Source organism: Lineus longissimus, chromosome 1, assembly GCF_910592395.1.
Source record: "Lineus longissimus chromosome 1, tnLinLong1.2, whole genome shotgun sequence".
NCBI classification, from domain to species: Eukaryota; Metazoa; Nemertea; class Pilidiophora; order Heteronemertea; family Lineidae; genus Lineus; species Lineus longissimus.
Genome location: NC_088308.1, coordinates 27,544,505 through 27,563,629, shown reverse-complemented (window position 1 = coordinate 27,563,629; position 19,125 = coordinate 27,544,505). Strand labels below are relative to the sequence as shown.

Here is a 19,125-nt window from a genome sequence, read left to right as displayed (position 1 = left end):
GCTGCTCCGCAGACATGACTGAAAAAATCCTCGGTTACGTCAGGGCTATGCTCTAGCCTTGTTGATGTTGCCGTAATGTCCATGCCGCGATCCATTAATCTTTCTCATGCTAGCCATTAGCTGCAAATCAAGAGGACGTGTCTCTCTGGCCGATCATTCTTCCTCAATACCACTGTATGATGCTATCACATGAGATACTATCAACGATACTACCACTTACCAATAGCCAATAGGATGTTTGCTAATCTGCTAATAGACGGGCAAGCAATTTATTCAAGGATCAGATTGGCTGTCTTGACATGAAATTCCTCCATAGATAACCGACTCTCCGTGGCCATGCATCTCTTCGGAAAGATGGAGGGTTTACATATGTCGGTGCACGTTTTCGAGGCCGTTTGGGGACACCTTCTGCCTATTTTGCTTTCATTAGGTTTGATAGTTCTTTCCCTCGAACATGATCTCAATATGATAGTACTTCTCTGAGCTTCGGACAACCAACCTGCCATCCCGACCAAAGTTAAGTTTTATCTTAACAAAGAATCTTACAAGAATGTACATGTGAATGTACACGGCACTGATCAATAAGATTCTCGATTCTCTCAATAAGACTTTTATAAGACGTCACTTTTCTCTGAGTTTTCAACCTGGTCTTATACTGTTGATGTTTTGCTGTTGACTCTTCTTTGATAAAAAACAACAGCAGATTCCTTGATAAAAACAACAGCAATCGGTAACGCATCTCAAAGGACCTCCCATTAGTCTCGAGCTTTGTCTTGACCCGCCATCTCATCAGATGCAACAACAACAAATGACTGTTCATATATCAAGAGATTTGCCTTCAAAGAAGGCGAATAAGTGTAGCACGTAATGCACCAGACATACGGTTCTTTACGATCTACTTCACCGTGTTCACTTTGGCGTATTGATGGAATGACGAAGGATACCCAAGGGGTACAGCGTCAACTATGAAAAGGTCAAAGCAGCGTGTAATTCGTGTAATGAAAACGCCAGCGATAGGAATCGGAGCTAATTCACAATGGGAGGCAATCAAGAGATGCTTGGAGATTTGTGAAGGACGGCACATAAGTGTGTCATTTGTATCTTTGAGGTGAAGCATGGCTATTGATATATTTTAGCATATATTTGTGTAAGCATCATGATGGAAGATCAAGGGCATAGTGTATAGAGCGCCGGGCTCGTAGTCAGGTGGTCGCGTGTTCTACTGTCAGAAGGATTACCGTTGTTCCGTTTTGTGCCGGAGCAAGGCACTTCACCCTACTTGCCTCTCTCTCCACCCAGCCTGGAATAAATTGGAGATGGTGAAACATGCGTGTTAGTTCTTCTTGGTGGCTAATGTTTTGAAGTACAGGGGAAGCCCACGCCTTATGAAGAAGTCCAGGCAAATTCGCTATTGGCGAAATCTGATATTAAAATTGGGCAAGATACACGTCCCGGAAATATGGTAACGGCAAAAGGAAAGAAATGGACAGTTATTCTGTATACCGCATTGCTCATCAACAAAGAAATACACCCTCCTTTGTCTTGCTGTATTGGCTTACAGTTGCAACAACATCAATTTTGCTTAGGAGCAACCTTGTCTTATCCGGTAACTGATACTGAGTAGGTGACCTAGGCGACACAATAAAGAAACCGCAGCATTCGCAGGATCGGATTTTTTGTATTTTTTGCAACCTGCGGCCATCAGTAGCATCTTTAATGGATCAGTATAATGACACAAGTGCAGCATAATAGGAAGGAGAAGCAGACCATCAAGTGGAAATGAAATGTTCTATTTCAATAGAAGATACATAAAACGATAAACTTTGTAAACAAGCTTTTAGTTGGCGGCCATCTTTTGTTGGATCCAGGCGACGTAGTTCAGTGTGTTGGTATAGATACCGGGCTTCTTGGCACCTAGAAAAATGATATGGTAAGTGAAGTTATATTACAGGCTATATCACCATACTTCATTGTCAAGGGATTTTGACTGAAGAGCCGTAGTGAAGAATCAATCAGCATCACAAACCGTCTGGCTGGCTGAGGCATCAGTTCCCTCTGCGAGACCAAACCGACCTATATAGTAGTGCGCGGAGATAACTGATTGGTTTGGGTGAGATGTCACTCCATGATCTCTGGTGTGAATCGACCATGCTACCTCCATGTAATGTGGCCAGGTCTGTCTGGTCAAAGTCTCTGCTGGCCCATAGACATAAACACTAGTCTTCATATCAAAGACAGACAGGTCATGAACAGTCTCCATGTTTTCCGATCGCCATGTTTGCAGTGTTAATGCAAACAGTGAGTGATTTCATCAAAACGTGCACGTTGAATGTGTGTATTGTTTACGTGTACTCACTAGCACAGCCAATACCCCATGAGACGACACCGGTCAGCTCCCATTTTCCGCTGACGTTGCACACGAATGGACCACCACTGTCACCCTAAAGGAAATATAAGCACATGGTATAGACGTATTATTTTTAGGAGTAGTAAGTGCATCAGTAAAAATCATAAGTAGTATTCATGATAGTGTAGAAGACAAATACATATGTTCATGGAAGTACGGAGTTAGCTTTTAGAAGTATGAGGCAGGGTTACCGAATCGGCTTTGCAGTACTGCGTGCACTGTTCAGGAAGCAATGTGCCTTTGACGTGCTAATAGAAAGCAGTTTCTTTATCTTCTTCTTTAGTGTTCGGGATCATTGAAAAACATGCCAGACATGATCGTTATCGTAGACGGAGTCGGCTGTCCTACAACCCAGAGCTTTGCGGTTATGGCAATACGGCAAAGATGAAATACTCTACCTGGCAAGCATCGTGGCCACCAACATCATAACCTGCACAGATCATGTTGTTGGTCACATCCCCGTTGTAATAATCGGCGCGGTTGCATTTCGTCCTGTCTACGATAGGAACCATGGCTTGTTTCAGCTTTCCTGAGCAACATGTACCTGGAGTGGAGAAAGAGAATCAAAGACACATACCCACTTTGGAAATTACGTTGTAGTTAAAGTTTGAAACAAACCCAGGAGGAAATCTACGGGTGCGTTTCTCTGGATGCTGAAGCAATCGTTTCTCAAAATATTATACTCTCGCATCCGTCACAAGAAACGGCTCATCTCAACACGAAAATTTTACTTTACCAATGTGCAGAATCTGAGGAAAAGGCTTATGTTCAATTTAGCCTCCTGAATATCCTTCACTCATTCAAGAAGTGAAGCTATACTAACAGTTGATAAGCAAGGTATGTGATATTACCTTTGGTATCACCCCACCCAGTGGTATAACAGTTAGTATCAGCAGGGACTTCCATGGAAGGTAGACAGACTGTATCAACGTATGCAGACATGGTAGCTGGCTTGGCGAGCTTGAGAAGCGCGATATCGTTATCTACCGTGTTTTCATTGTAGTCCTTGTGGACAATGATCTTGGATACTTGGATAGTCTCCTCGTTGGGGTCGGTGCCAGCCTTGTTGTGCTTGCCGACCACGACAGTGTACGGGGAGGTACTAGATGCGCTGGAATGAGAGCAAAAGTGTGATAATTGCGTCTCTGGCAAGATAGAATTAAGGGGAAGTATCTTTGTGGTATTTATCAATATGCTCAGGTATTACAAAGAAGGGATATGGGCAAAATCTATCATTGAAACTTACTCCGAATAACAATGAGCAGCAGTCACAACCCACTCAGGGTGGACGAGGGAGCCTCCACAAAAGTGTGAGCCACTATAACGGGCGGAGATCTGCCATGGCCAGCTTCCCTCAGTTGCCTCTTGTCCTCCAACGACCCTGCTGTTGCCTGGTTTGGGGGTGATGGTTGGTTGACCGCACTTCGAGTTGGAATCTGAAATAAATGCATATAGAGTGATGGTTTCTAACGTATAGGAAATATTTTCATGTTGAAAAGAAAAAATCATGTGATGTTCTTTCCCAGCCACCGTATATGTACAACCTTTTGCAGTGCAATAAAACGTATAGAAGATTTGGGAAAAGGTTTCTGCATAGTTTTCCCACATAGTCTTACTGAATATCATATTTTGTTTTGATGACACCACCCTAAACTTCGAGTTTACCTGGCCCATACACGTCCTATAGAGAAATGCGAAAACAAAGGATAGAGAGTGGCTGGATCTGGCTCAAATTGAGTCACTGCTTATCATATTTTACTGCGCTCTGCTTTCAAACGATAGTAAATAAGTGACCTCACTTACTCATACAGTACATCTCATCGCTGCCATCAGCGCAGTCTGTATTGTTGTCACATTTGAGACTCATGTCAATACACCCACCATCAAGGCAGGTGAATTCAGTTGGTGCGCAAGTTACTGCAATGAGAAAGCGATTGATATCAGTCTGCTATCAGTATAACGTAATGTTACTAGGTAAGGCTTTTGTCACTTTGACTCAAGCTGCCGGCCCTCTCACGGTATGCTGGCCCTGTTATGATCATAGACACGGATTATAAGAGAGCTTGCTTTAGCAAAAAAGCCAAATACACAACAACCATGGCAACGCCGGAATGCAATTGACTGCTTTTGTCTTCACCTGTGCCAACGATGTTCGCCTAAAAGGGGGAAAGGGGTACGACAATTACAAAGTAACGCTCGGGGGCGTACGGTTAAGTTTCCGCCTACAGGCCTGACAAGCCTGATAGTAGGCGTGCTAAGTCACTTCGCTTCGTCTTTCTTCGGACTTTTTGTTGTCTTGAATTCAAAAGGAACATTACGTACATATAAAAGTAACTAAAAGACGGCAGTTTTAGATAGATATGACATTTGTAAACATCCCAACTGCAGTTTCTGCCCACCTGGTGGGTCAACGAAGTCGAACTTCAAGTTGAATCCTGCCTCCTCCTGACTACTATCAGAGGTGAAGGTAACGTAGGCTTCGTTGGTAGTGGAGAGGAACACGGATGGGGTGCCTGATCCACAGAATGAGTCTAGAACGGGGGAGGAAGAGCTTGGTCCGTCATGGACGGTCACGTAATCATAGTTGCAGCTGGAACTAGTCTCGGTGTCAAGGGCAAGGAAGGTGTATTGGATGACCTTGGTGGCAGGGCCGGTGATCTTCCACACGCAGCTGGCGTCAGAATCGTAGTTGGAGGGGAAGTTCATGCTGCTGAAAGTGCCAGCGCTTGTCAGGAATCGTGGCCCACCACAGCCAGACTGGGCAACTAAAAAGAATATTTCGAAAAGAGGTTATAAGTCATCATGGCTTATGCGTATTTCCGATTACTCAGATGATAGCAGCGATTTCATCAAACGTTTGTATCTGATTTGTAATTCATGTCATCTGCGCCTTTCGAATTTTGAGAATTTCAAGAATTTTAAGTATTAAAGTATCGTCTGTTGACAACATATGACTATTATGATACTAACCAGTTGTGGTTGGGGCAGGAGTAGTAAGAGAAGCTGGGTCGACAGACGAGTAGCGAATCTTGAATCCATCACCCTCTACACCGGTGTCACTGGTGAAAGTCACCCTCATGGTAGACCCAGTTGAGTAGACAAGGTAGCCAGCTGGCAGGGTTCCGCAGAACTTGTTGATGAGGGAGCTGGAGCTGGTGCTGTCGTAGAGCTTCACCGAGTCGTAGCTGCAGGTTGTGCTGTCCTCGAGGTCGAAGGCGGCGAATTCCAACTGGACGATCTCCCCGGCGGCGGCGCTGATGATCCATTCACAGTTTGCACTGCTTGGGTAGTCACCGCTCTCATAACCTGAACAAGAGATCAAGAACACCACTGGGAAATTTAGTTAGTAAAGAAAGGATCCAATACCGTTCTGAGTTAATGTTGTTGAAGTTAAACGTCTAATTTGTGGTTTATACATGTGGTATGATATCAACTGCGGTGGAGTTGGCATCCGACTCCATATTTGAACGTCTGGTCCACCCTGAAACCTTTCAGTAGGACCCAGATGTTCGACCAGCAACCCCTACCCATTTATACACCGGTTGGAGCGAAGCAAGTTACAAAAAGATACTGGAGCCTCATACCGGCTGCGGGGCTCGAATAACCTCTTATTAACCAAAAGTCCGAGCCACTATCCAGTGACTCAAGGATATTCGACTTACCGGCATGGGAAACGAACTCGCCGGAACCTGAGAGATACTTGTCTCCTCCGCAACCGGATGGAGCCGCCGTAACAGCAGGCGTGGTGAACACAGGTGCAGCCGTTGATGGAGCGGCACTTGCTGGAAAAACAGAACACGAGATGAAATACATAGAAATACAACGTTATATCAAGCTTTGAAATGTGTTCTAACTGAACCGCAGGAATGTTCTTTCTGGTGCTTCCATCTCGTTACAGTGAAGGACGATGGACGTCTCCATCAACAACAGTTTTTACAGCCGTTCTTTTCATTCGATGCCTTCCGCGATTGTATAGATCCTTCCATTTAAAACCGCGACGTTCTATATGTTTTACATGAACCTGGGACAAGGCGGGGAAAGGAAAAAGTACTTACAAAGAGTAGCAGACCAGGAGATGGAGAAACCAGCCTCTCCAACCGAGGTGTCGGAGGCGAAGGTCACGGCAAGGTTGTTGTCAGCAGACACGATGGAAGCGGGGGCTGTGTTACCACAATATTTACCTTGAAGAAGGGATGAGAGACAGTTGATAGTTAAGTTTGCAAGTTCGGTTTTGTAACCATGATTGCTTGTAAGGAAGAAAAGTTGACTATATGTATACACCTTGCATCTAACATCATACGTGGGCGACATCCCAACAGCCGCTTTGGCGCTATGAATGTGACGACGTCACTACTAGGCCCGGATGTAAGACCAAAGCCATCACCAAAAGCGATTTGTGTATAAAGTATTTGCCTTCAGACTTCATATGTCATGGTCGTTCCTGAGACTGCACAACCAAAATATACGTTAGACACATCATGGTATTTACCTACCGATGAGTTGGCTGACGCGGTTGACGTTGGTCACTCCTTCGTACACGGCAACATAATCATAGGCACAGGCCCTGTCGCCGACGGTGTAGCTCTCAATCTCAAACGTGGTGCTGAAAGTGAGGAGGACACGCTGAAAGATAGAGTCATTTGAGTCATTAAGATTTTCTCGTCAACTAAAATTCGAATCGAATTGCCACTTCACGATATTTTACCAAACAGCTTTCATGGGGGGTCGATAGGGAAAGTAAACGTAATTCATTGGCCCTGAGAGTGTGTCACATTACTTACATAACCAGCTGGAACTGAGATGAGCCAGGTGCATGCCAGGTTATCGTCATAGTTGCTTGGGTAGCCCTTGCTGGAGAATGAACCACTCATACCGCTCTGGACGCGGGGGCTGCCGCAGCCGGAGTCGGTACCGGTTGGGGCGAGGGTGGTGGCAACGGGGGGAAGGGTGCCGCTGCCTCCTGTGCTACCTGAAATGAAGTAAATTGTGATAAATCTGGCGCGGTTATTTCAAACCTATCGCGACAATAAAAGCCATGCAATTGTTAGGACGACTCATGCACGTCATTTTGTTTTTGTTGTGTATACTCAAGATACCAGGCAATTCCAGCATTTGCTGGACCGAATTAGTCTGTACTTTTGAAATGCCAAGTGCTACAGGTATTATACGAGATGCTGCACGTTACGACTGTTGGAGAGCAATCTACAAAACACCCGTTGTCATCATTTCCTGGGAAGCAAGGCGGTACCATAGGAGAACGATGTCTCACTTAGGACAGTAATACGCCATTTCTGCTATGGGCTATGATGACAGGGGAAAGAAATTCGCAAGACAGATAAGGAAACTGGATCACTAACCTGCAGCAGTAAAGTAGTAAAGGAGGACGAAACCCCCATGTCTGGTGCTGCTATCGGAAGAGAAAGCCAAGTACATGGTGTTGCCAGTTGAAGCGATTCTGCTTCCATCGAGAGAACCGTCATCAGCGCAATAACGACCAATGCGGTTGCTGGCTGTAGCAAGGGAGCTTGGGGAGCTGTAGACCTCGAGCTTGTCATAGGAGCAACTGCAGACACAAATGAACATTACATACAATTCAATGAAATTTGGCAATCATGTACATGTAGGTTCTGGACACTGAGTCTCGCCGTTCGTGGATATTTTGGCCAATCAACACTGTTTGCCTGAAAGAAACAATTATTGGTCTCTTTATCTTCTTTTTTCTTTATATTAGACACAGAGAGGAAAATAATATTTCTTTTTTTCACTTAAGGTGAGGGTGATTTGCATGCAACAGTGATTGTCTTTGACAGCTGTACAGTGATTGTCTTTGACAGCTGTACAGTGATTGTCTTGGACAGCTGTACAGTGATTGTCTTTGACAGCTGTACAGTGATTGTCTTGGACAGCTGTACAGTGATTGTCTTGGAGTAGATTGACAACTGGAACTGAACTCATTTGCTTCTGCGTGTTCGCCAGATCGAAATGCTTTGTTTAAGTTGCAAGTAAGCTGACCCTTGCGGGTCTGAGTGTCACGTTCACTTTCGTCGCGCGAATGCCTCGCACATCAGACTTACGTTCTCTGGCTTTCAATATCCAAGCTGAGGAACATGACATTGACGACATATCCAGCTGGGGCGCTGATGGTCCAGTCACAGCCGTAGTTGTTCTTGTAGTTTGATACACCGTACTCGGCGTGGGAAGAGAACGTACCGTTGGACGCGGTCAGGGTTACTCCACAGCCGGAGAAAATGCCTGAAATGTGCAATTACCCAATTACCCAAAAACTGATTCAAACTGATCACTGTCGAGGTAACTTAATGTGATGAATTTACCCAAAAAGGAGGTCCAAAAACATGGTTATAAATCCTCAATTCGTTCAGCACTATCAAATGTACGGGAGCGGTTACCTGGACCTATGGGTAAGAATCTGAGAGGCTGCAGGCCAGAACAAGACGGCTTAAATTCGATTTTAACCAAGTGCAGCTGGTTGGAAGGACTACGGGTCGTTGAGTACTTACTAGTTGAGCCTCCTGTTGTAGCAGTCGTGGCTACCGCAGGTCCAGAGGTAGCTGGGGCAGCCGTAGACGCGGGGCCACCGCAGGATGCCTCGTCACCATTATCACCACAATCATCTTCGCCATCACAAACCCACGAGCTAGAGATACAGGTCCCGTCTGGGCATTCGAACTCTGCTGATGTGCAGTTGCCAGAGTCTACTCTGAGACCTGAAAACAAATGGAAATGACAAACCTTTACTCGGCTTTTGTCAAAAAATCTAAGGAAGTTGGTGAAAATTAGTACGGTACCATCTGATTTGGTTATTAATGTATGATTACTCCCTATGAATATCTTTTTTTGAAAATTTGTATCTTATCTTTGAATGTATCTGTTTTCGTGTCGTTATAAAGAATATCATTACCATGGTGGTGCATATCAATCCAGAGGCTGTCATAAACATTACGTGTCCATTTGGTTTGTGTTACACGAAACCTGCTACATGTAATTGCTCTCGTAATAGCAAATGTAATTCTAATTTAATCTAATCTTAATCAGCTGACCTTGGATAAAAGGATCACTCAGAAGGTGTGGCTGAACTTTGCCTAAATTCTTTTTGAAAGGTTTGCACGAAGCTGCATAAAGAGTTATCAGTAAAAACAATCCACCAGGTGTCATCAGCCTCCCTGCCTACACTTTTGCAAATGGGATACTTCTTATATTACAGGAAAGAAGAGACCACTGGCCACTTCTTTGTAAATTCAGAGTGGTCAATTGCAATTGGCAAGGAAAGCGTCAACCCTCATTAAGGCTGTACCCAGCCTGTGCACTTGCTACCCCACATAGAGAATACACCGTCAATTGACTCTTCATCCTTAGTGTAATACAACAGTAACTACAACATTATGATAATCAAGTGACAAATCCAACAATGAAAGTGATTTAGGATTAATTTCGCAACGCTAGTTTTGCACTCTTTGGGTGCAATGCGGCGTGAAATAGCAAACCACTGCCGCATGTGTTCTCGCAATCGCATTCAGTGTAGGCCGAAACCAAACTAGCGGAACGGCTTTGTTCGCTTACGCCTCACTGTACCCAAACCGAACCAACGAAGCTTTTGCTTTGCGATTCCGCATGCCCTGTGCGAATCAAGCAAATTCTTGATAAATCAAAAAAAGCAATTCACAATACCGTATGTAAATGGTAAGCTGTGGTTTTATCACCATTATTTGGTCACTCGAAAAGAAGGTTGGAAATGACTGGGCAATTCATTTCATCATTCACTGGACGCTGTCTTCAATCACTAAAATAAATGACAAGAAAGCTTTCACCTACCAGCAGCTAGTGGCAGTGCCACCGCTAATATCACAAATATGTTCATGCCCGTAATCTTTCAAAGGCAAAACTGAAATGGCAGGGCCAAAATCCCACCATGTCCTTTATAATTATCGTAATCGTTTATGATCCGTTTTGATAAGGATGAAAGTTCGACAGCTGCCAGATCGAACTGTGTAAGGTGACATCATTGGTAGGGACGGCCTTTTTATTGGGAGTGGTCCCAAATGCCTGGTATAATTTCAAGTCGATTTTTAGAACGTTTGGAATTTATCATTGATAGGCAGAACGTAGGCAAGAAATATGGGTCCGAATAGTAGTCTCCAGCTGTGAAGCTCATTCATATTTTACCCGCTGGTGAGAAAGATATTCTTCGTTAATAATGCCGATGTACGGTGAGGCAGCAAGACACATATCGCCAACTTCAGGAACTTAATCCGGCTCACCCGGTCCCTGTCTGTACTATACTCTCACGTTAAGTGTAATGATATAACTGCATCATCTTAGACCAATCACGTTTAGTGGAACAGTCGATATCAATCTTACTAAATATAATTAATATTCTAATATGCCCGCAGATAGTATTTTACTTATATAGTAGTTTATTATGCCTGCTCCTTAACGAGTATGAGAACATCAAACTGAATTTCCTTCAGATACGGAAGTCGGTAAGGAAAATGATTGGTCTCGAAACGCCGTGACAGGCGAATTTTTATCCAATAACATTGAGTTAAATAGGCATTTGAGATAATAGCATTGAGATAAGTCAATCAAACCTGAAATGTAGGCCTAACTAAATGCAAAATGGATCTTCGTGTGCCTGGTGTGGTTGTGTGTGTTTCCTTGATGTTGGCAGTTTTCACCTGCCGAATTCACAGTGCTGAAGGTAAGCGATGTTTGTTTCCGTGCATTGCGTGGTTGACACATGACCATCCCCAAAGTCCACACCTAGAGGTGACATACTGGCTATCCGCTAATGGTGCTGCTTCTCCACACACGATTCATTCTTTCTTTGCATATACAATAATCAAACCTGTAAAGGTACATGTATACACCTTTCCAGAAATGGGGCGCTGAGTGTCCGAAATAGTGATGTCATAAGGGGTAACTAGGCCTTACGGTGTAGGGACAAAGGAGATAGTCATGGTTGACCAACACACTTGAATGCCTTTGATGACGGACAAGGGGGAAAAAGTTAGTTCCAATACAAGCCACCAATTTCGGGAAGCATGTATAGTCCCTAGAGAGGGCTATGACGGCAAAATGGAAGAATAATAATGTTTGATTGGACTACTAGTACAGCTGCATAGAGCAAATGGGTCTTCTATTCTTGTCACTTGGCATCGACGTTAGAATCCTCAAACACAGATTAGTTCGTAACCCATCGTTCGCAGGGCTTGCACAACCTGCCTTTTGTTCAGCTTTGGGACCATATAGAGTGTGTCACCACTGTTTAACATCACTTTTGTCTTGTACGAGGAAACAAGGGAACCCTCAGTAAGGAAACCCTCGCTGTTGAAGACAGTCGCCTTCTCTATCAGATGTGTATACGAAGTTCATGCAATGATATACACAGCATGCCATCACTTGTCAGTGTAGACTGTGATCACCTACAAGAAAACGGACGACAACGTACATGACTCACATGTACACATAGGTTTTGCCTGCAATCAGTATCAAGTTTTTTTAAATTCCTGAACTGATTTCGATAGGATTGCGTGGGCGGGGATAATCTAGTTTAATGGACAGACTGGAATTCCATGTTAATCTTGCTAATTACATAAAAATACTACTTTCTGATATCTTCCAGTTAAATCCACCCAAAATGTAACAATAAAACAGAAAGGATATCTCTGGTCATTATTTGGAGCGCAGTGCGGCCATAAATATGACTTCGATGTGGACCAGGCGAAGTGCGGCCAACCAGCGGTCGCGTCCACAATCGGTCTTCATGATGGACCGCTGAGGATTGTCGGAGGAAACATATCTGCGCCGCAGAATTGGCCCTGGATGGTAGGTAACGGGTAAAATATACCGGTATAATGGGTAAACTGAAACAGTTTCGTTAGATACTCGCTGGACACAAAGTCGGATGCTTGCATATTCAACAAATAAAAGTGCAAGTTGCCGATAAATTAAAGATTAAAGGAAAGTATTGAATCGGTTCAAAGTAGCAGATGGACCTTTGATTATGTTGCCTGCTAGGATAGGCCTATAGCCTACTTTGCGTTATAACACATTGAAGTGTCGCTGTTTTTTTCTCCAGATTTCCCTTACAAATCCATCCTATGTTCATGTATGTGGTGGTTCACTGATAGGCCGGCGATGGGTCTTGACGGCTGCTCACTGCATGACGAGGTAAACGAGGCATTATCTATTTTCCCTCTTTAAGTTTCATATTTCCAGACCCTTTCCGTTCTACATCAGCGAAATGAGAACATTTTCGACATACATACATACGTATTTTGCCCTTACCTCAAATTCAGACCTATCCCAACACACGCGGTCTGCACGCAAAGCTCGCTCACACCTGTATAGGCCCAAATTGTCGTTGTTGTGTCTTATCAAAGGGTTATTATAGCGAAACCTTGATAACATCGACCCCCACGAAACAGCTTTAATATGGGTCAAAAGGCCAAAACCGACAAGGGAAATCAAAGTAATGTATGTATTATTCAGTGCACGATGAAACTTGTGAAATTTCAGAGCTGGCTACACCAACATATCAGAGTGGACCGCCATACTTGGGAAATATTATCAACTTGTTCCTGAGTCGACAGACGTGTTGCGAGGCATCAAACGCGTCATCGTCCATCCTGACTATAAAGTCCGACCATCCGACCCCAGTGCCCTTGGGTCATTCTCCACCTATGAAAATGACATTGCCCTGCTAGAACTTGACGGAGAAGTAACTCTCAACGATGACATTCGACCAGTGTGCCTACCGGATAGACTGAGATTTACAAAGAAGGATACGTGTGCAATCACAGGCTGGGGTCTCACATACGACGTCAGTAAGTAATCGCCATGTTGGTAATTGAGGGAGCGTGGGAATAATCGAGGCTTAGTTTGCATGAACGACTCAGCCAATTTCCGAGATCGCTAGAATCCGACAGACATAGACCCTGAACATAGTGAACGAAAATAAAAATGATCCCTTCTCATACCGCTATTGTTGCATTTCCAATATGGCTGACAGGCGGCCATCTTGGATCTTGCTCAAATAAATGCATTGTAACTTAAGAATGATTACCGAAATTGAGTTAAAATTCATACTCTAGAAATAAAGTTTTCAACGACCTTTATTCCTCCAAGGTATAGAGAAAGTAAGTTGATATTACTCGACCTGATAATCAACCCCCGAGATTGAGACCGGCGGAGCAGGCAAATACAATGTATGGTATATATACTGTAGTGTATGCCATCAACCTTGCACTTTGTTCGTTGGTTGTATTTCTTCTTTCTCAGGCAGTGCGTCAAGTATCGCGGAGCTGCTGGGATTACGGGAGGCACAGGTTCCCCTCATAAAGGCTTCGTGGTGCAAAAGAAGAGCCTACAAGTATGAAAAATCATTGATAGAACGCACCATGATATGTGCCGGGTATGACAAAGGCGGTGTGGATGCATGTCAGGTGAGTTCCCGAACGTCCAACACTGGTGATCCAGGATGATCCGTATGGCCAAACTTGCATTATGGGATGTCTCGTCAACTGATCTGCTTTAAGATGGACAAATGTCATAACAACAATGTGGTATATTTTACTACATAACCTTCACAGTTACTCTAGGTATTTCAAGTATGTATCTCTACATATCATTACATGAACATGTCTATTATGACGACACCTTTAAGACTGTAATCCTGAAAAAAACACCAAATACAAAAAAATTTACCCGCAGGATTAAAGGATGTCTTAATCTTTTTCTAACTACTGCTATTGGTGTTTTCAGTTTGACAGTGGTGGTCCGTTGTCCTGCATGGATAAACGTGATGGCAGATGGTATCTGACAGGTAAGGTCAAGACCGTCATCATTTTAGAAGACAGACATGAATCGCTCTGAAATCGCGGCTATTTCTTCAGCAAATATATACATGTACATGCATGTCTTGGTTTTCAAGCGATATCAACGAATATATAAGAAATAAAGATCATGCGCTGTCACCCTGATTCTGCCCCCTCGATCATGCCATTGGCAAAGCGGCACCAATAAGAGGATTGAGACATGCCGACCGACGTTTTAGCTGCGTGAAATACTTTGAAGATAGGCCGTAACTGCAACAAAAGGTTTTTTCAGGCATTACAAGCTGGGGCTATCCGGTCTGCGGTCAACCGGGATACCCAGGCGTTTACACATTGGTGCCAGCATTCAGCAAATGGATTCGTTATCAGATTTCTGCTACAACAGATTAAAATAACCTTCATGCTGACTTGGACATTCAATTCGGATCAGGACTTTCTGCAGAGAGTGAACAACGTAGGGGTAACACCTCACGAGAAAAAATGTGAAGTTGAACATTTGGGTTTAATTTCTTTTTACCATGAATAAGGAATACTCGCTCCGAGATATGTTCTGTATTACTATAATCGTATTAATATTGTTAAAAGAATGATAAGCTCGGGACACAGGCCCCGATATTAGCATTGTGATCCGTTCAATAAGGTAGAACAATATCTTGACGGTCTCTTACGAACTCTTAAAGTTCAGGTAGATCTAACTACATGTACTTCTATAGTTCGTCTGTTGAGACGGGCATGGTACCTAATCCAGCTTCGCCCGAGGTCGTGAAATCCTTTGAGTTCAGATCTTAATTCAACAATAAAGCTATTGGTCACCATATACATACGTTTACAATAATTGAGCTGGGTAGACTTGATATATCAGGACCGTTTCGTGGTGCAGGATTGGAATGGTTCAGTGTAGCTTTTGACGCGTACAATGCCTCGTACGCCCAGCCGAATATCATCCTACAGTATTTCTGTATATCTAAGTCTGCTGAGTGATATTCCCCGGCCAACGGATGAGCATGAATTGCCCGAAGTCGTATTCGATTTTCCTCTATAGAACCGGTAAGTGACAGTTTTTCAAAGAAATAACTAAGTAAGGATCTTATCATGTTAAGTGCGGAAATACGAGGCTTACATAGTCTCACTCCGAAATGCCGCAGATCGACCCATAGCACATTTGTTATACACTCTGGTAACATGAGTGATAAATATCGCTCAGGCTATGTTTTCCATTCTGTTTGAAGTGTCTGGTGTGGAGTTACGAAAGTTAGTTCACTTGTCCTGCTGCTCAACTCTTCTTGTACGGGGCAAGGTGAATCTGTGCCATTTACATGTATTGTGCCATCTTGATTCAAAATGTTTATTCCGTACCTTTTAGGTTTGAACGGAAAGTGCGTGGCCTTCTTTGTGTTAGTGACAGCGTTCCTGGTGTCCTTCGTCGCAGTTGTTCGGATGGTCTACTTACTGACCGCGCCTACTCCTGCACCACGGAAATTGCTCTCAACCAACGGCGAACGAGATCATGCTCCACTGACTCCCGCACTACCACAACCGCCATGTGCCAAAGGCGAAGGAGAACGTACCAGTCCGACGCATTCAAACCGCAACCACCACAGCAATGGCGAACGAAAACACACCCTTCCACTCGTTTATCACAGGTCTATCAGTCAAACCTTTGTAGAAAACAAGCGTTACGGTCTCGCCATATGTCACGCGGTTCGGCCATGTTACATTGATGTGGTTGGGGAAGGCGCACCGTGCCTCGTGGTGTATCAGCTCTCTATCATTTTGTCGGTTGTAGTGCTGTTTTGCCTAAATATATCAACAGAAAACCGACAGCGTGCTTGACAGATTGATCACAATGATTTATCGACTGGCCAATTTCAATTTTTTCCATAACGATGATGATAATTTGATAAAGTTTATCACGAGGAGGGCAAATTGATATTAAGTCGCATTAGTTGACATCACGTGGTTGAAGCACACACCGATAAGACATAGACTGCGTGGACGAACAACTAACAGCGACGAAGTAAATGTAAGTGATATCGGTAAATGTCCATTATTTAATGAATTTCTATGATATTGATGATTGCGATAACTTTCAGTTTGCAGTACATGTACTTATGACACTTCGTTTGATGCCACGGGCGTTCATTCTCAATAAAACTACCACCTTATGCAAGTTGCATACATGGTGTATTTTCGTAATGGGTACACGACCTCACAAAAAGAACAACGTCGATCTATGTGTTAACGGTAGTCGAAAGAGGAGATCCGTAGATTTAGACTGTCGTGTGTAGCCAGCACATTATCGTCATGTATGTTTGGGTTGGAGGACTAAAGAGACACATGTAGCGGTTTCATGCATATAGAGTTGTTAACCTTTATCCATGCAGCCTTGTTTGTCACTAACTCTTCACACTGTGCCTACGAATTAGAGAAAAGAAGTACCGAGAAACTGAAACATGCAATAACATCGGCCAACACCACAATGCTTTTTTTAATATACAGTAGAACCTCCCTTAGCGGACACCTCTCTACTAAGGACAACCTCTCTATTAAGGACACTAGTTTTGGTCCCAAATTGGTCGTTTCCATTCAATTTGACCTCTCTAATCAGAACACCTCTCATTTAAGGACACCACTTGTCAGTCCCGAGGGTGTCCTTAATAGAGGGGTTCTACTGTAGCTTTTTTTCTTAATCAGATATAGAACCATGGATAATCAGGGAATGGAAAACCCATTAAGTGGCCAGCAACATCCGCCATATCCTCAACAGCAGTGGAATCAACCGCCATTACAGTACGACCAACCCGTTGGATATGCCCAATCGCCAATCGTGGTGGCCGCGCAACCGGTGACGCAAGGACCAAGGCCGCGAAGCTACAGCTTCCCACAAGGAAAGATACCCACCGTTGTACTTCTCCTCATCGCCTTCGCAAACTTCTTGATGCTCATGGTTTTTGGCGTTTGGTTTAGAATCTGGTTGGTTGTAGCCTTCCTTGTCCCATTAATCATCCACGGAATTGCTGCAATGTTTGGCTTTGCCGGCTCGTTCCGAGAACAGGGATCGGCTGGGGTGGCTATTATTTGCGTTATTACTGCGTGCATTTCATTAGCTATTTCACTTTGGCAGGTAAGTTCGTGTGTTTTACTTAAAAGTTTATGATATTGAGAGAGAAATCCATGTCAGACAACAACCAATGGCGTACAAGTACATATCCATGTGTCGTATTACTGCGAGGCTACACTCTATAGGACCCTTACATTTGATAGGTATTTTTGTTTCCAACTTCGAACTATCGTACTAGGGGCTGTTTACGTTAGTATATATCGTTCTTTTCTCCTGGAGTTTTGTCGCTCATATGCGTATGCATGTACCTCTTTTCAGGTGATAGTGATTAGTGAGGATATTGCCTTAATAGATGACCTTAGTAAAACGGTAAGTTTAAGGACAATTCTCGGTCTCGCCAAGATCTTCATAGACAACTTTGATACTTTCAGGAGCGCATCTTTTTATGCTCAATGGGTGTACATGTACATTGTGAACTGTCGCGTTATAAACTTAGACTTGGAACTTCATTATTGACTTTACAAATATTTACATTTTACCTGAATATATTCCAAGATCTGGGTTGATTTGATAGTGATCAACTCGAATTTACCCTATATTCCAGTTATCTATTCTATTAATACTTTCAGTGGCTTGACCTGATTCACGTTCTCCTGGAAGCAGTGGCCATCCTCTGCAGTATCGCTCTGATTGTGATCCCAAGCAAGGCCGCCTGCTGCTCGCCCCAACCAGCAGCAACAGCTTCAGTCGTATATAATGTGCAAGCAAAGAACTGAGGAAAATACATAAGGATGTACCATTGAGGCTTCAGGCCCGTCCCTGGACTTACGTGTTTGAGTTTGGATAGACCTAAAGCACCTTGAACACTGTCACTTCGTTTACAGTGTTTTGTATATTGTACATGCGCATCTATCTGTACATCTACATGCGTATTTTAATGAAATAGATCCTAAAACGGTGAGCAACATGTGATGAAACATCTTAACAACCGCTGATCGATAGCCCTGTGATCAGGTGAGATTCCGCTATATTGTATATTCTGGATTCTGTAATCGATCTCGGCTTGGCGCCCGCTTCCCTAACGTGTTCTCCTCGGTGTCGCTCGACTGACCGTCCGGCTGTCCCTGCTGCAGAGGATGGGATTGCGGACTCATTACGTGGTCTCCTCCTCAGCAGCGGGTACGACACGAGGGGTTCAGCCGAGCACACCATGGTCAGATTACTTACACGGGTGTTTTGATTCAACTTGATAGGTTGTACATGTGGTTTTAAACTTGTAAAATATTTGATTCAACTTGTTAGGTTGTACATGTAGTTTTAAACTTGTAAAATATTTGATTCTCCTTAACTGGAGGTTTTAATAAATAAAATAAAATAAAATAAAATAGAATATATTGATATTAATTCACGCATGGCGCCTGGCGAAAACTACTTCCCGGGCGCAGTTGAGCGGCCTTGTCCCTCACCCTATACCACTGCGACAAGTGGTGAGCTTTCTGGGGACCCACAATTGGCATCATAATCCGGTGCCGATAGTTTATCAACTGTCTGGAAGGGGCGCTGTAGTCAGGATAACATTTTGATTTATTTTCGCTAATTAACACAAACAACGTTTAAAGAAGTCGTACATCAAATCAGCTTATGTAACCTGAGATCATATCGTTTGAATATTTTTGCAGATCCAATTAGGATGACGCAATTGATTGCCCCGGGAGTCCAGGCGAAAACACAATGCAACTAAAAAGCCTTGTTTGTACATATTTTGTTGGTTAAATATCATATATTGGTGAATGATGTGATGATGC

General features: G+C 43.6%; 3 protein-coding genes across 3 annotated transcripts; 2 read left to right on the top strand and 1 right to left on the bottom strand.

Annotated features, from left to right (window-relative positions):
- Positions 1-1,774: 1,774 nt before the first annotated feature.
- LOC135488788 (deleted in malignant brain tumors 1 protein-like) lies at positions 1,775-10,283 on the bottom strand. Its single transcript, XM_064773678.1, has 16 exons — positions 10,238-10,283; positions 8,926-9,132; positions 8,482-8,659; positions 7,765-7,970; positions 7,189-7,376; positions 6,901-7,030; positions 6,463-6,588; positions 6,070-6,189; positions 5,378-5,713; positions 4,807-5,172; positions 4,211-4,324; positions 3,654-3,843; positions 3,259-3,518; positions 2,806-2,951; positions 2,357-2,441; positions 1,775-1,914 (listed from the first exon to the last, which is right to left on the bottom strand). Exons 1-16 carry the CDS (start codon positions 10,281-10,283, stop codon positions 1,838-1,840), a joined length of 2,775 nt encoding a protein of 924 aa, XP_064629748.1. The 3' UTR covers positions 1,775-1,837.
- A 704-nt stretch (positions 10,284-10,987) lies between these two features.
- LOC135495458 (prostasin-like) lies at positions 10,988-15,055 on the top strand. Its single transcript, XM_064784136.1, has 7 exons — positions 10,988-11,123; positions 12,048-12,250; positions 12,504-12,595; positions 12,944-13,251; positions 13,706-13,869; positions 14,189-14,249; positions 14,534-15,055. The coding sequence occupies exons 1-7, from the start codon at positions 11,042-11,044 to the stop codon at positions 14,647-14,649; spliced, it is 1,026 nt and encodes a 341-aa protein (XP_064640206.1). The 5' UTR covers positions 10,988-11,041; the 3' UTR covers positions 14,650-15,055.
- Positions 15,056-16,007: 952 nt separating this feature from the next.
- LOC135495467 (uncharacterized) lies at positions 16,008-18,706 on the top strand. The gene is made up of 4 exons (XM_064784149.1): positions 16,008-16,282; positions 16,954-17,383; positions 17,639-17,689; positions 17,950-18,706. Exons 2-4 carry the CDS (start codon positions 16,964-16,966, stop codon positions 18,094-18,096), a joined length of 618 nt encoding a protein of 205 aa, XP_064640219.1. The 5' UTR covers positions 16,008-16,282; positions 16,954-16,963; the 3' UTR covers positions 18,097-18,706.
- The last annotated feature ends 419 nt before the right edge of the window (positions 18,707-19,125 follow it).